The sequence below is a fragment of the Scyliorhinus torazame genome, chromosome 11, assembly GCF_047496885.1.
Source record: "Scyliorhinus torazame isolate Kashiwa2021f chromosome 11, sScyTor2.1, whole genome shotgun sequence".
Lineage (NCBI taxonomy): Eukaryota > Metazoa > Chordata > Chondrichthyes > Carcharhiniformes > Scyliorhinidae > Scyliorhinus > Scyliorhinus torazame.
In genome coordinates this window covers 195,198,873-195,215,081 of record NC_092717.1, presented here as the reverse complement: position 1 = coordinate 195,215,081, position 16,209 = coordinate 195,198,873, and the positions used below count along the sequence as shown (strand labels likewise).

General features: G+C 44.0%; 1 protein-coding gene across 2 annotated transcripts in view; it reads right to left on the bottom strand.

Moving 5' to 3' along the window:
- Positions 1-13,297, bottom strand: part of zc3h3 (zinc finger CCCH-type containing 3) — a 419,425-nt gene extending 406,128 nt beyond the window's left edge. Inside the window, exons 1-2 of one of the 2 annotated variants that reach the window (XM_072468220.1) lie at positions 13,194-13,297; positions 8,227-9,874 (exon numbers count right to left, since the gene is read on the bottom strand). In XM_072468220.1, the coding sequence (XP_072324321.1) occupies positions 8,227-9,874; positions 13,194-13,239 (1,694 nt within the window). In that variant the 5' untranslated portion in view covers positions 13,240-13,297. Of the gene's footprint in view, positions 1-8,226; positions 9,875-12,998 lie in introns of both variants that reach the window. The other variant, XM_072468221.1, reaches the window with a different exon arrangement.
- Between the last annotated feature and the right edge of the window lie 2,912 nt (positions 13,298-16,209).

Genomic DNA, 16,209 nt, shown 5'->3' with positions numbered 1-16,209 from the left:
CAACAATTTAAAATGACAAAAGGGCGAAAGCACCTATGAAATTGAAACAAAGCAAACATAGGTGTGCAATTAGCAATTGATGTACTTGATCCAGATGAGGGAAAGAATTCAGACCATTTAAGAAACATTTGCTACGCTGGAGCATAAGGGGATACTGAAGGTTCAATGATGCTACACTGGAGAATAAGGGGATACTGAAGGTTCAAAGATAACACGCCCCACATTTTGGCTGCAATGGTAAGGAATCAGAGGAAATTAAGGTGCCTCGATAACTCATTGCTAACCTCTGGTGATTTAATATGATGCAGCAGCATCATTGGTCAGGACAAGAGTCTCCTGCAAAATGCCTGAAAACATTGCGCTCCCGACCTGGAAGTGTGTAAAATCGTGCAAGACGACATTAGGCACGTGTTCGGACATAATTGCGCTCTTGCACAATTGGTCAACAGGCACGCGCGAGTTGGAAGCTCGCCCATTGACAATCAAGATGCCAATTTAATTAATTAAATAGCAATTGACTGGGATTTTACGTGGTCCATCTGTCTATATGATGGCGAGTGGGCCAATTGGCAAGGCGGCCTTTATGTTTAACAGCAAACTCTATATAGGGCAGGATAAAAATTAAGGTGTGATAAAAGTGAGCCAATCATTGATTTTGCAGGTGAAGTAATCTGCTAATAAATTTGAGAATCATTTACTGGTTTACAGCTAGCTAGCTAATGGAATTGTGCTCATGTTTAAAGGACAACTGGGATGTAGATAATTTATGAAGGGTATTATGGGGTTTGGTCATGGTTGTTAACTTTATTGATGAGTCGTATTTGAACTATATTGCGTTGCTAATTAGAATATGGTGGCACGTTTAAGAAGTAAGTCACGGTCTTCTTCTTTCGCTTCAGAACTGTTGTATCTGTGAACTGTGAAGCTATTTCCCTGTTGTTAATGTGGTTAATTCTGTGTTTGAATCAAGGTTTGTTTTAACATATAATCTATTGGTCGGTGTTCTCGCTCCTGTGGTGTAGAATGCCTTCCACCTCAGCTTTACAAAGTGCAAAAAATGAGTTCTCGTTTGGGATCCTAACAATGGCAGGTGGCACAAAATTAAAAGTCGATGGTGCAAAACTCTCCGCAAAGAGAAATTTCAGAAAGGTGTTATCGTCCCATGAAAAAGGCTCAATGAGCAAATGCAGCTGCAAGAAATAAATCAAAGAATTGTGGAATTCGAGATGAGGAGCACTAGGTAAAGAAAAAACAGGATGATGTTATAAACTAGGCTCTTAGGCAGGAAGTAGTCCAGGGAAGGAAGACGCATGGGGGTCACGGTGGAACAGCACAATAGTTATCCAGAAGCTCAAAGTGGTTTTAATTCTAACTTGTTCCATGCATCTTTTGTTGTAACACAATCAGACACCATCCAAATATTTGCCTTTTACAAAAGTACATATAGTAACTGCATGTGAGGATCCACTTTCTTCCATCAGTGTTAGAAAGCTCAGATGTTGATCAGGGCAAGCGGAGGACATGAGAAAGAGGGGACCATTGAACAAGGGGATGTCAGTTTGTCTTTTGATGATGTGGACAGCACGGTAGCTTAGTGGTTAGCATTGTTGCTTCGCAGTGCCAAGGTCTCAGGTTAGATTACCGGCTTGGGTCACTGTCTGTGCGGAGTCTGCACATTCTCCCCATGCTCCGGTTTCCTCCCACAAGTTAGACGTGCTTCTTAGGTGAACTGGACATTCACCTAAGATTTGCAATATATGAAAAGATAAGCGAGAGGCAAAAATAAACATTGGGCCACTGGAAACGTGGCTGGAGAAGTAATAATAGGAAAACAAAGAAATGGCAGACAAACTGAATAGTTACTTTGCATCAGTCTTCACGGTGGAAGACACCAGTAGGATGCCAGAGCTCCAGTAGAATCAGGGGGGAGAGAGGAGTGCAGTGGCCATCACTAAGGAGAAGGCTCTGGGGAAACTGAAAGGTCTGAAGGAGGATATATCACCTGGATCGGATGGACTACACCCCAGGGTTCTAAAAGAAATAGCGGAGGAGATTGTGGAGGCATTGGTGGTGATCTTTCAGGAATCACTGGAGGCAGGAAGGGTCCCAGAGGACTGGAAAGTGGCTAATGTAACACCACTGTTTAAGAAGGGAAGGAGGCAGAACACGGGAAATTATAGGCCGGTTAGCCTGACTTCGGTCATTGGTAAGATTTTAGAGTCCGTTATTAAAGATGAGATCATGGAGTACTTGGAAGTGCATGATAAAATAGGACCGAGTCAGCACGGCTTTGTCAAAGGGAGGGCATGTCTGACAAATCTGTTAGAGTTCTTTGAGGAGGTAACAAGAAAGTTAGACAAAGGAGACCAGTGGACGTGATTTATTTAGATTTCCAGATTTTGACAAGGTGCCGCACAGGAGATTGCTAAATAAGTTAAGAGCCCATGGTGTTATGATCCTGGCATGGATAGAGGATTGGCTGACTGCAAGAAGGCAGAGAGTGGAGATAAAGGGGTCTTTTTCAGGATGGCAGCTGGTGGTTAGTGGTGTGCCTCAGGAGTCTGTGCTGGGACCACAACTTTTCATAATATACATTAATGATCTGGAAGAAGGAACTGAAATGAAAATGAAAAATGAAAATCGCTTATTGTCACAAGTAGGCTTCAAATGAAGTTACTGTGAAAAGCCCCTAGTCGCCACATTCCGGCGCCTGTTCGGGGAGGCTGTTACGGGAATCAAACCGTGCTGCTGGCCTGCCTTGGTCTGCTTTCAAAGCCAGCGATTTAGCCCTGCGCTAAACAGCCCCATGCTGTTGCTAAGTTTGCAGATGATACAAAGATTTGTAGAGGGACAGGTAGTATTGAGGAAGCAAGGGGGCTGCAGAAGGATTTGGACAGGCTAGGAGAATGGGCAATGAAGTGGCAGATGAAATACAATGTGGAAAAGTGTGAGGTTATGCACTTTGGAAGGAGGAATTTAGGCAGAGACTATTTTCTAAATGGGGACATACTTAGGAAATCAAAGCACAAAGGGACTTGGATTTTAGAATTTGGATTTTTATTTATTTTCACATGTACAAAGGTACAGTGAAAAGTATTTTTCTGCGAGCAGCTCAACAGATCATTAAGTACATGAAAAGAAAAGAAAATACAGAATAGTAAATAGAAAATACACAAGGTACACACTGTAATACATAAACACCGACATCGGGTGAAGCATACAGGGGTGTAGTGTTAATCAGGTCAGTCCATAAGAGGGTCATTTAGGAGTCTGGTAACAGCAGGGAAGAAGCTGTTTTTGAGTCTGTTCGTGCGTGTTCTCAGACTTTTGTATCTCCTGCCCGATGGAAGAAGTTGGAAGAGTGAGTAAGCGGAGTGGGAGGGGTCTCTGATTATGCTGCCCACTTTCCCCAGACAGCGGGAGGTGTAGATGGAATCAATGGATGGGAGGCAGGTTCGTGTGATGGACTGGGCTGTGTTCACGACTCTCTGAAGTTTCTGGCGGTCTTGGCGAGCAGTTACCATACCAGGCTGTGATGCAGCCAGATAGGATGCTTTCTATGGTCTTGGGAGGCCTTGTTCACGATTCTCTTCATGTTAACGTGCAAGTTCAGTCAGCAGTGAGGAAGACAAATGCAATATTAGCATTCACGTCAAGAGGGCTAGAATACAAGACCAGGGATGTACTTCTGAGGCTGCATAAGGCTCTGGTCAGACCCCATTTGGAGTATTGTGAGATATTTTGGGCCCCCGTATCTATGGAAAGATGTGCTGCCTTGGAAAGGGTCCAGAGGAGGTTCACAAGAATGATGCCTGGAATGAAGAGCTTGTCGTATGAGGAGCAGTTGAGGACTCTGGGTCTGTATTCGTTGGAGTTTAGAAGGATGAGGGGGGATCTTATTGAAACTTACAGGATACTGCGAGGCCTGGATAGAGTGGATGTGGAGAGGATGTTTCCACTAATAGGAAAAACTAGAACCCGAGAACACAATCTCAGACTAAATTGACGATCCTTTAAAACAGAGATGAGGAGGAATTTCTTCAGTCAGAGGGTGGTGAATCTGTGGAACTCTTTGCCGCAGAAGGCTGTGGAGGCCAAATCACAGTGTCTCTTTAAGACAGAGATAAATAGGTTCTTGATTAATAAGGGGGTCAGGGGTTATGGGGAGAAGGTAGGAGAATGGGGATGAGAAAAATATCAGCCATGATTCAGCGGACTCGATGGGCCGAGTGGCCTAATTCTGCTTCTATGTCTTCTGGTCTTATTCTGAACTCTCCGTCAGTGTACCCGAACTGGCGCCGGAGTGTTGCGACTCGGGGATTTTCACAGTAACTTCATTGCAGTGTTCATGTAAGCCTACTTGTGACACTAATAAAGATTATTATTATTAATTCAGTGTTCCCTTACTGCATACCCCCAAACTATTCCAGGCCAGCTCTCCTGATCCAGATGAAAGCACTTGGAAAGAAAAAAGTAACCAACATTAACTGAAGTCCAATGATCCACTTTTCAGATTGTCCAGCAACTTTGTGGGGCAACCCCTCGACTGAGATGTCACCTCATTTCACAAATTGTGCCTGTGATTTGATTTCATTGTTCAATTATGCAATACTTCTTGCCTTCACTCATGTAACTGTGAAATTGCTGTATCACAAGTACATACCTATATTTATGGAAGCATGACTTTATAAAGGTATTTTGATAAATTAAGTGAATGGGCTCAACGGTAGCAAATGGTAGCACATGTAGGGAATGCAACATGCTGAATGGTAACTGAACTCGAAGATTTAAATTACAAGAGAAATTAAATGGATTTTGATTGTCCTTGCATTAGAGGAGCACGTGGGAGAACCGAGATGAAATGAGATAAAAAGAATGACGGACAGACACAAAATAAGTGCATGACAGCCATTGAGTGGAATACAAACAGAAAGCCAGAGACACAGGTACAAAAATCAAACGTGGAATAAAGCAGAGTGAGAATTATAGGAAGACCATGGTTTTTCAAAGTACGGGTCATGGCCCGTGGGTGGGTCGCGGAGCAATCGGTCGCAGCGTTCCCGCAGTGGTCTCAATCGTGGAGTAAGCGCCCAACAATCACTACCAGCATTTAAATTGTGAATGGTGACCGCTACCGGCTTTAAAATGAAAACAAAATGAGGCTGTGTGCAGTCTTCCGATCATAAGCAGCAGCATTAAGAAGGTCAGCATACCCTGCATATACATTGATGTCAATCAACCTGTACGTACGTGCTTTTCACACAAAACCACAGAGGAAAGCTTCTTCCATTTTCCAGCTGCTAGCAAGCAAGTTACAAGGACTGATTTTGTTACAAGGAAGAGCCGGCCAGAGACATAAAAAGACCTACTAGCCACGATCTCACATCTGAATCTGCTGGAGAGAGTTGTGCAGGAGAGTCCATGGCAGGACAGCGCAGTGTTAATGTTAGCTCTGTACAAAGCTCCAGGACCTCTGGTGAACAGCCTACAAAGAAGAAACTTAACTTGGAAACAAAGTATAAAGATGATTTCTTGAGTTAAGGTTTTGTCAATTATGCCAATGCAAAGCCCATGTGTGTTATATATAGGAAGTACTGAAATTAAGGGAGAAGTTTCAGATTTTGAAAGCGAAGTGGTGGGTGAAAAATTCCTTTTGAGGTTGAGACCCCAGAGTCATGTCAGTTATTAACTTACAGCTGACTCCAAATGAAATGCCGACCCTGCTGTACCTGGCCTGTGGCAGCACATTAAAAACATGCTGAACGTCCATGACGCTGTCAGGATTCTGGAGTAGCATCTCCCAGGAATATCCAGTGCTAAGTAAAACAAGCATTTTTTTTGCTATTGCCCTTCATGCCGACCAACATGTGCGAGGTTGGATTTTCTGTTCTCCCAAAAGATAAAGACAGCATAAAGGAACGAGCTGAACTCTGCACTTCCTCTCCTCCTGTGAACCTGATTGGACTGAGATCGTGTGGACCAAGCAGGCTCCCCTTTCGCATTAAAGGTCAGCGAACATGGCAAGTGTCGCAAAGGTCAGCCAATGTGGGTCACGATGGTCGGCCGGTTGGCAAAAGTGGGTCCCAGGAAAAAAGTTTGAAAAACACTAATGTAGGCAATTCTTTTGGTCCTTGAGCAATGCCATGGTGGATCAGCTCCACATTCTGAGTAAGCACATCACTAGATTCATGTGTGCATCACATCATCACTAAATAATGAAATGCATGTTCTCCCAGCTTATCCTCCTCCAAAGAATGATAAATGATTGATATACTAGTTGATGTGAGGCATGGTATATGGTAAATTGAACGCTTAGGAGGAACGGATGAGTTTGGACCTCTAATTCTCAAAGCTTTCTACCACTGATGGGTGTGCCTCATGCAATGTCTGCATACCAACATCTAAGCTTCCAAACACAATGGAAGTGGATCCTCAAAAAGCAGTTAACTTGAGTAAAAGTCAATTCGTTGTCATGGTTTAGTCAACAACACCATTATTTTGGTACCATGTAGGAGAAGGTGCATTTATAGAATGATGTTTCTATGTTACTTTTAAATTGAATTGCTTCCAAATAATCTAACTTGATAAGCAACATTTTTTTAAAGTTTAATGACAGTAACTAGATAAAGATTTCATTCAACATTCAGATATAAGCCACCTCCAAATACTGGAGTTCAGAGAGGAAGGGAGACGTGGCTTTGCGTCATAATCCCTGGGTTAAAATAAAGATTCTCAACATCACTAACCCATTATAAATAAACCATTACAAAAATAACTAAAACACCTTTTCGTGAGAAAATGCTGCATTATCTACCTTGATTGAGTGGACATGGACCATCTAACAAGGATCATCTCCTACATGAGAAATTCTCACCATCTCCCTTTGACATTCAATGGAAACATCATTGGCGAATTCGCCATAGATCAGAAACTGAACTGGACTACCTGTATAAATAGTGTGGTTACAAGAGTTGTGGATAACTGACCTCCTGACTCCCCAAAGCCCACCTACAAAGCCCACCACCAAAGTCTGCCACCTACAAAGGCATAGGTCAGGTGTGTGAGGAAGGGCACAATCCAATGGCCATGCTGTGCCGGGATCACTTTTTAAGCAAATCTGCATATTAGAGCAAGACAGCAAGCCTCACTAACGAGCAGATTCCTGAGGTACCGGAGGTTTGGGATTCAACCCCTTCGCCTCAGAGATCTCAGATGAGTGCCGTTCAGCACTGGTCACTACAAACGGTGTTGGGGATTGTTTTGGAGGCATCTAAGATCGGGATGCCATTTAAAAATGTTGCCCTAATCTAATAATAATTTTTATTGTCTCAAGTAGGCTTACATTAACACTGCAATGAAGTTACTGTGAAAAGCCCTTACTCGCCACATTCTGGCGCCTGTTCGGGTATACAGAGGGAGAATTCAGAATGTTCAAATTACCTAACAGCACGTCTTTCTGGACTTATGGGAGGAAACCGGAGAATCCGGAGGAAACCCACGCAGACACAGGGAGAATGTGCAGACTCCGCACAGACAGTGACCCAAGCCGGGAATCAAACCTGGGACACTGGGGCTGTGAAGCAACAACTGTTGCTTCTGGGGCTGTGCTACCAACTGTGCTACCGTGCTGTCTCTCACTACAATGGGAAGTTCCAGTGAGCGGAGCGCCCCACTATACAAAATGAGGCTATGTGCGGCCTTGACCGCACGTTCATCATTCAGGCCCCTTACTCAATGAGAGTCGCATTGCACAGTCATGTGTTTCCCAGCGTTGCTATAAATTTACTGATTAGATGCATCAAAACTGTTTTTCCCCAATTAATAAATATCCAATAACTTGAATTTACCTATTTATTAAAAGCACAAAGTCACCATACCAACATGTTTTGAAAAAAAGCAAAAGCTTTCAGAGACAGTATAGCAAGGTCAGATGCTATTTACAATAGCACAGCATTGTAATCAATAGATCATTGTTGAGCTAGCTATAATAATCTCATCTCAGTCTTTTATCCTTTTTCTTTAAAAAAAATGTCTTTAGTATTTCTGTCCCAAATCTTCTTTTATCTATTATTTTGCACAAACCATCTGATTATTCTGAATAACAGCAAAACTTGCATTTAGCTGCAGCCATTAATGTCTAAAATGTCTAGAGATGCTTCACATTATAATACATTGATTTAAAATTGCAGCAGAGAAGTTGTTAGAAGTTCAAATGCACAGACTCACCTCAAACATCCACTTCGGATTATTTTAGTTTTGCTCTTCACTTTGTAATGAGAAAATCCAGACCCATTGAATGTCTTTTTCGGGACATCAGTGGCGGACTCCGCCTTCTTCAGTGCTATAGATCGCATCCGGTGCCCTGCAGGTCCTGTCTGGTCAGAGTCCCGTGACTCCCACTGATAGAGAGACTTTGAAGGGGAATCCATCTCCGCTGCTTTCCAGCGGTATTTGTTCAACAAAGCTCCTCTCTTATGATAGCACCCAGCCTTTTTCTGCTTTCCAGAAGATCTGAGCTCCAGGTTTGGATTGAGTGTTGTACCATCTTCTCCCATAGCAACATACTTTGTGGCACTTTTGATCAACTTTGGTGAGACAGAATTCAGAGCCATCTCACTGGATTTCACAGGCTGGCTTGGTTTAGCAGTGTTTGAAACCCAAACATAATTTGCTTTCCTTCCCTTGCACACTCTGCTGCAAACAGGAGTGTTATTCCTTTGTTTCTTAAGTACTTTATGTGGAAATGGGGCTTTTGATTTCAAACAGCCTCCAACCACACATGTTTGAACCTGGGACGTATTAATGGAGACTGACTCCCTTACGGTCTTCAAAGTCTCATTCTGGCATCCAGAATCTACAAAGACATCTTTTTTTTTCTGCCATGTATATTGGGATCTTTTAACTGGGGAAGAACTACAAGGCACTGGGTCCACTGAATTCAAAATGTTCTGAAGTTTTCCTGACACTACAGAATCCTTCTTGGCCTTTTCATCCAACTGATTAATTTTACGTATTAGGGATGCTTTCTGTAACTTGCCTGTTGATGCCACGGGACCTATGTGGGCAGCATCACTTGACTCAACAGCTTGCTGGAATTTACCCACTGCCCCGCCTGTTGTAGCACCAACAATGCAGTGAATTTTACCCTTTATGGGGTTTTTTTGAAGCTTGTGATTTGATGCCTCGGTACCTGCGTTTGCACAGTAACTCGACTCAACAGGTTGGATTTTAGTCAATCCATGCAGTGTCACTCCACAACAGCTGGGGGGAATGCTAGCCTCAGTTCTCCCTGCTATTTCAACAGTAATTTGTTCTGCCATTTTCAGCGCTTGTCTCTCTTCAGTCTGCTTGTTCGCACTTTCTAGGGGAGACCTTTCTGCAGGGAGAGATGGCATGGCACCTATTCTGTCCATCCTTCTGGCCATTTTCACTTTGTGCAACTTCTCCTTCAGTGCTAATAGCTTATTGTTTTTCACCGCAAGCTCAGAGTTCAGGGCCAATAAAGACTGTGTTTTTGGAGTTGCTTGAACTGTTCTGCAGGATTTGCCTCTCAAGCTTCCTCCTTCTGGTCCGCGAGCCCCCACGGTACATTTGCCAACACTGCTCAACTTGCGTGTATTAGCAGGCATCATTTCACTTAGAGACACATTAGCAGGTGCCTCGCCACTGGTGTTGATGGGTTTTTTATTGACCAGAGAGTACTTTGTCCGCCACGAGCTGCTAGTTTCTGGTCCATGGTGCACAGGAACTTGTTGTGAGCAGACGGGTGCGTATTTAGGATTACTACTAGTCCATGACCCTTGTGTATGTGAGTCACTAGGTTCCGCACATGCAGGTACATCTCCATGCACATTCTTGTGATTACTGATAAGAGCTGTGGGGTGAAAAGGAAAAAAAACATTAGTTTGAATAATTATACCAATACTTTACTGAGGCAGGGGCTCTTATAGAAAGACTTGCAATTATAGGAGTCTTGTCCATTTCTCCTGTGTCTCAAAACGCTGCACCTATTTAAGTTATGGAGAGGTTGATAGGCTTGGGTTGTTTTCTCTGGAGCAGAGAAGACTGAGGATTGACCTGATTGAGGTGTACAAGATTATAAGGGGCATGGACTGGGTGGATAGGGAGCAACTGTTTCCCTTAGCTGAAGGGTCAGTTACGAGGGGGGCACAAGTTCAAAGTGAGGGGTGGCAGGTTTGGGGGGGGGGGGGGGTTAGAGGAAAAACCTTTTTGGTAATTGTCTAGGCTGCACTACCTGAGTAATAACCTTTTTACTCAAAGTGGTGACACTGGGATGCACAGCCTGGGAGAGTGGTAGAGGCAGGATGCCTCACATCCTTTGAAAGTACCTGGATGAGTACTTGGCATGCCATAACATTCAAGGCTATTGACAACTGCTGGGAAGTGGGATTAAGTGGACAGGTCAGTGCCTTTCATGTGTCGGTGCAGACTCGATGGGCCGACAGGCCTCTTCTGCACTGCAGGATTCTGTGATAATCCATGAAAGTGACTGTTGTCTATTCTGCAAGCAAACACAGCAGCCATATTATGCACAGCCCTAAACAGAAAGTAAATGAATGACTAGTCCGGAGAGAATTAATTCTGTTAATTCATCACATTCCCATCTCTGAATCACCATGTTAGTGGTTCCAAGCACATCTGAAAGTTTCCAAAATTATATCATGACTATACTCAAACGTCATTGATGAAGTCTTTTGAGATATCTCGAGGATTCTCAAGTTCTTTCTTTGCAGAACAGCAGAGTCCTAAATTGTGTTCCCGCCATAAAGTAGCCCTTGGACTCTTAACCTTGTGGCTCAAGAGATGAGAGGACTACAAAATGAGCCAGGCTCAAGGGACAATTACTGACAGTTTGCCGCAGTGGTCACACTCTCAACTGAATCAGAGGTTGCAAGTTCAAACTCCACTCCCGAGACCGGTGTACATTCATTTATGCTGACACTCCAATGCAGTGCTGAAAGAACACAATATGAAAGATACCATTCAGATAAGACACTGAACCAAGATGCTGCTTGCTGTCTCAGGTGGATATAAACATGCTAAGGCACTTTTCCGAAGTCAGGCGAGTTCAGGTTACCATTTGTCTCCCAATCATCACCAATTTTTTTTTTTTTTTAAAAACAGTAAGCCGAATTGAAATATATTCCAGACAGAAATAGCCAGATAGCTTTTGTTCTTACTCCTCAATACAATAGAGTTCACAGCACTGATTCTGATGTTGAGATGCATTAAGCATGCAATAATAACTGACAATTAAAGATACACTTGCGGCAGCAATTACAGCAAAACCTTGTGAGACAATCAGATATTCCAAAACACGGCATGATAGCACAGTGGTTAGCACTGCCGCTTCACAGCTCCAGGGACCCGGGTTCAATTCCGGCCTCAGATGACTGTCTGTGAGGACTTTGCACTTTCCCACCATGTCTGCGTGGGTTTCCTCCGGGTGCTCCAGTTTCCTACCAGTCCAAAGATATGCAGGTTAGGTGGATTGGGCATGCTAAATTGCCCCTTAGTGTCCAAAAGGTTAGGTGGGGTTACTGGGTTACGGGGATAGGGTGGAGTCGTCGGCTTAAGCAGGGTGCTCTTTCCAAGGGCCGGTGCAGACTCGATGGGCCGAATGGCCTCCTACTGCACTGTAGATCCTATGTTAACACTTTAAAACAATTTTTTTCGGTCGATTAGACTCTTAAGAAATTCTAACATCCACTCTTCATTCCCATCCCAAATTGTTATGTGGCAACTTGCACATTTCCTCCTTACATTGAAGAGATAGCATTCAATAGTGGTTTGATTGTCCTGTTCTTGCAGTGTACAGATCCACAACTTTTCCACATCTATGATTTTTCTCACAGGTTTGAGGAAAGAAAGTTCCTCTGTTCAGTGCATTATTTACAAATAAAATGTTCTGTCTGTTTCTGCCTGGAATGATTTAAATTCAGTTTACTGATGAAACTGACCATCATTTATCACTACTTAATTGTATGCTGAACACTTATTCAAAATAAAACAAACTTGTCTCAAAGTTCCTCTTTCATTCTCGTAACAGGTGAAAAGTAAGAGCTATTACATTACGAGAAAATAATTAGGTTTTAAAACAATCTGATTAACCTGTTCCATCCACAATGGATTATTTTTTGAAATGCAGTCACAATTGTAATGTGGTAAACGGAAGAGCCAATTTGCAAACAACATCCCACACACAGCAATCAAATAAACTGACAAAATAATATTTTAACCAAGTTGATAGAAATATAAATTGGTTATTTTTGCTTTATACTAATCCTGCGAAGTGCCTTGGGATGTTGAATTACTTTACAGGAACAATTATAAAACAAGCTATCATAGAATTTAGAGTGCAGAAGGAGGCCCTTTGGCCCATCGAGCCTGCACTCGCTCCCGGAAAGAACACCCCACCCTGTAATCCCACCTAACCTTTTTGGACACTAAGGCCAATTTATCATGGTCAGTCCACCTAACCTGCACTTCTTTGGACTGTGGGAGGAAACCGGAGGACCCGGAGGAAACCCATGCACACACGGGGAGAACGTGCAGACCGGGCACAGACAGTGACCCAAGCCAGGAATCGAAATTGGACCCTGGAGCTGTGAAGCAACAGTGCTAACCACTGTGCTACCGTGCTGCTGTTGTTTTTTTGACCTGGAAAAGCAGGAAGAACTCCCCAAGCTCTATTCTCGGGGAGTGCCTTGGGAATCTTTTCGAGAGAACAAACACACCAATCGCCCGAGAGGGCAAAAAAAAAAGGCAAACTCGGTTTGACATCTCAGCTGCAAAGACTAACGGTGCAACTGACTGGCCGCCAGCGCTGCACTGGAGTGTCAGCCCGGGTTATGGGGCTAGGTCACTGGATGGGGCTCAACAATGACCTCCTGATATAAAAGAGGCAAGAGAGGTGCCAGCCCCAGCTGAGACAGCAGCAATACAAACACTGAATTTCAATAGATTAAAACCTTTACCATGGAGAATTCCATCCATCGTAGTCAGGAGACATATACAGAAGATAGCAACCCAGGATTAGGGGCCTGTGAAGAGGACACTCGGCTTACCCACTGGGTCGGTCTGTTTACATACAAGAGACACAGGGTCGATTGTCACCATCACCCAAGTGGGCGGCGTCCACTCCCCGGCGCACCGGGCTCACTGACACTCACCGGTGAGTAGCTGGATCTGCCTCTCCAAGGCGGCTCGTTCCTCCATGCCACCGGCCCACTCAGGAACGACTTCTCACGCTTGAATCCCCGGCCGACGACGCCGGACGTCATAACGTAACTCGGCCTGACGCCACACGTCGCGGAGGCGCCCTCAGCCATCCGGAAGTGGCGGGTGGCTCCTGTCGGCCAATCCGCTTCAGCCTCGGGCAACGGTTGTGGACGGGACCAGTACACATTACCCGCAAAGAGCCCTGGGACATGTAGTTCTTACCGGCCATCTATTTGTTATTACCAAAATAAAGTAAGAAGTCTTACAACACCAGGTTAAAGTCCAACAGGTTTATTTTGAATCACCTGAGGAAGGAGCTGTGCTCCGAAAGCTAGTGATTTAAAACAAATCTGTTGGACTTTAACCTAGTGTTCTTACTTCTTACTGTGCTCACCCCAGTCCAACGCCCCACTCACTTTTCTAAACTCCAATGAATATAATCCGAACCGACTTAGTCTCTCCTCATATGACAGTCCTGCCATCCCAAGAATCAGCCTGGTAAATCTTCGCTGCACTCCCTCCATAGCAAGAACATCCTTCCTCAGATAAGGAAACCAAAACTGCACACAATACTCCAGGTGTGGCCTCATCAATTGCCGATACAATTGCAGTAAAACATCCCTATTCCTACAATCAAATACTCTCGCTATGAAGGCCAACATACAATTTGTCTTCTTTACTTTCTGTTTTTTTAATTTTTAATTTTGATTTATTTTATTGTTGTCACATGCATTAATATACAATGAAAAGTATTGTATTTTGCATGCTATAAAGACAATGCATACCGTACATAGGAAAAGGAGAGACTACAGAATGTACAAAGAACAAAGAAAAGTACAGCACAGGAACAGGCCCTTCAGCCCTCCAGGCCCGTGCAGACCATGCTGCCCGACTAAACTACAATCTTCTACACTTCCTGGGTCCGTTTCCCTCTATTCCCATCCTATTAATGTATTTGTCAAGATGCACCTTAATTGTCACTATCGTCCCTGTTTCCACCACCTCCTCCAGCAGCGAGTTCCAGGCACCCACTACCCTCTGAGTAAAAAACTTGCCTCGTACATCTCCTCTAAACCTTGCCCCTCTCACCTTAAACCTATGCTCTCTAGTAATTGACCCCTCTACCCTGGGGAAAAGCTTCTGACTATCCACTCTGTCTATGCCCCTCATAAATTTTGTAGACCTCTATCAGGTTACCCCTCAACCTCCGTCATTCCAGTGAGAAAAAAACGAGTTTATTCAACCGCTCTTCATAGCTAATGCCCTCCATACCAGGCAACATTCTGGTAAATCTCTTCTGCACCCTCTTTAAAGCCTCCACATCCTTCTGGTAGTGTGGCGACCAGAATTGAGCACTATATTCCAAGTGTGGCCTGACTAAGGTTCTATACAGCTGCAACATGACTTGCCAATTCTTCTACTCAATGCCCCGACCAATGAAGGCAAGCATGCCGTATGGCTTCTTGACTACCTTCTTCACCTGTGTTGCCCCTTTCAGTGACTTTCAATACTCTTGAGGGTTCTACCATTCGCTGTATATTGCTTCCTTGCATTAGACCTTCCAAAATGCATTAAACCTCACATTTGTCCAGATTAAACTCCATCTGCCATCTCTCCGCCCAAGTCTCCAAACAATCTAAATCCTGCTGCATCCTCTGACAGTCCTCATCGCTATCCACAATTCCACCAACCTTTGTGTCATCTGCAAACTTATTAATCAGACCAGTTACATTTTCCTCCAAATTATTTATATATACTACAAACAGCAAAGATCCCAGCACTGATCCCTGCGGAACACCACTAGTCACAGCTCTCCAATTAGAAAAGCATCCTTTCATTGCTACTCTCTGCCTTCTATGACCTAGCCTGTTCTGTATCCACCTTGCCAGCTCACCCCTGATCCCGTGTGACTTCACCTTTTGTACTAGTCTACCATGGGGGACCTTGTCAAAGGCCTTACTGAAGTACATATAGACAACATCCACTGCCCTACCTGCATCAAATATCTTTGTGACCTCTTCGAAAAACTCTATCAAGTTAGTGAGACACAACCTCCCCTTCACAAAACCATGCTGCCTCTCACGAATACGTCCATTTGCTTCCAAATGGGAGTAGATCCTGTCTCGAAGAATTCTCTCCAGTAATTTCCCTACCACTGAAGTAAGGCTCACCGGCCTGTAGTTCCCTGGATTATCCTTGCTACCCTTCTTAAACAGAGGAACAACATTGGCTATTCTCCAGTCCTCCAGGACATCACCTGAAGACAGTGAGGATCCAAAGATTTCTGTCAAGGCCTCAGCAATTTCCTCTCTAGCCTCCTTCAGTATTCTGGGGTAGATCCCATCAGGCCCTGGGGGCCTATCTACCTTAATATTTTTCAAGACGCCCAACACCTTGTCTTTTTGGATGTCAATGTGACCCAGGCTATCTACACACACCTTCTCCAGACTCAACATCTATCAATTCCTTCTCTTTGGTGAATACTGATGGAAAGTATTAATTTAGTACCTCACCCATTTCCTCTGGCTCCACACATAGATTCCCTTGCCTATCCTTCAGTGGGCCAACCCTTTCCTTGGCTACCCTCTTGCTTTTTACGTACTTGTAAAAAGCCTTGGGATTTTCCTTAACCCTATTTGCCAATGACTTTTCATGACCCCTTCCAGCCCTCCTGACTCCTTGCTTAAGTTCCTTCCTACTTTCCTTATATTCCACACAGGCTTTGTCTGTTCCCAGCCTTTTGGCCCCAACAAATGTCTCCTTTTTCTTTTTGACGAGGCCTAGAATATCTCTCGTTATCCAAGGGTCCCACAAATTGCCGCATTTATCCTTCTTCCTCACAGGAACATGCTGGTCCTGAATTCCTTTCAACTGACACTTGAAAGCCTCCCACATGTCAGATGTTGATTTAACCTCAAACATCCGCCCCCAATCTAGGTTCTTCAGTTCCCACCTAATATTGTTATA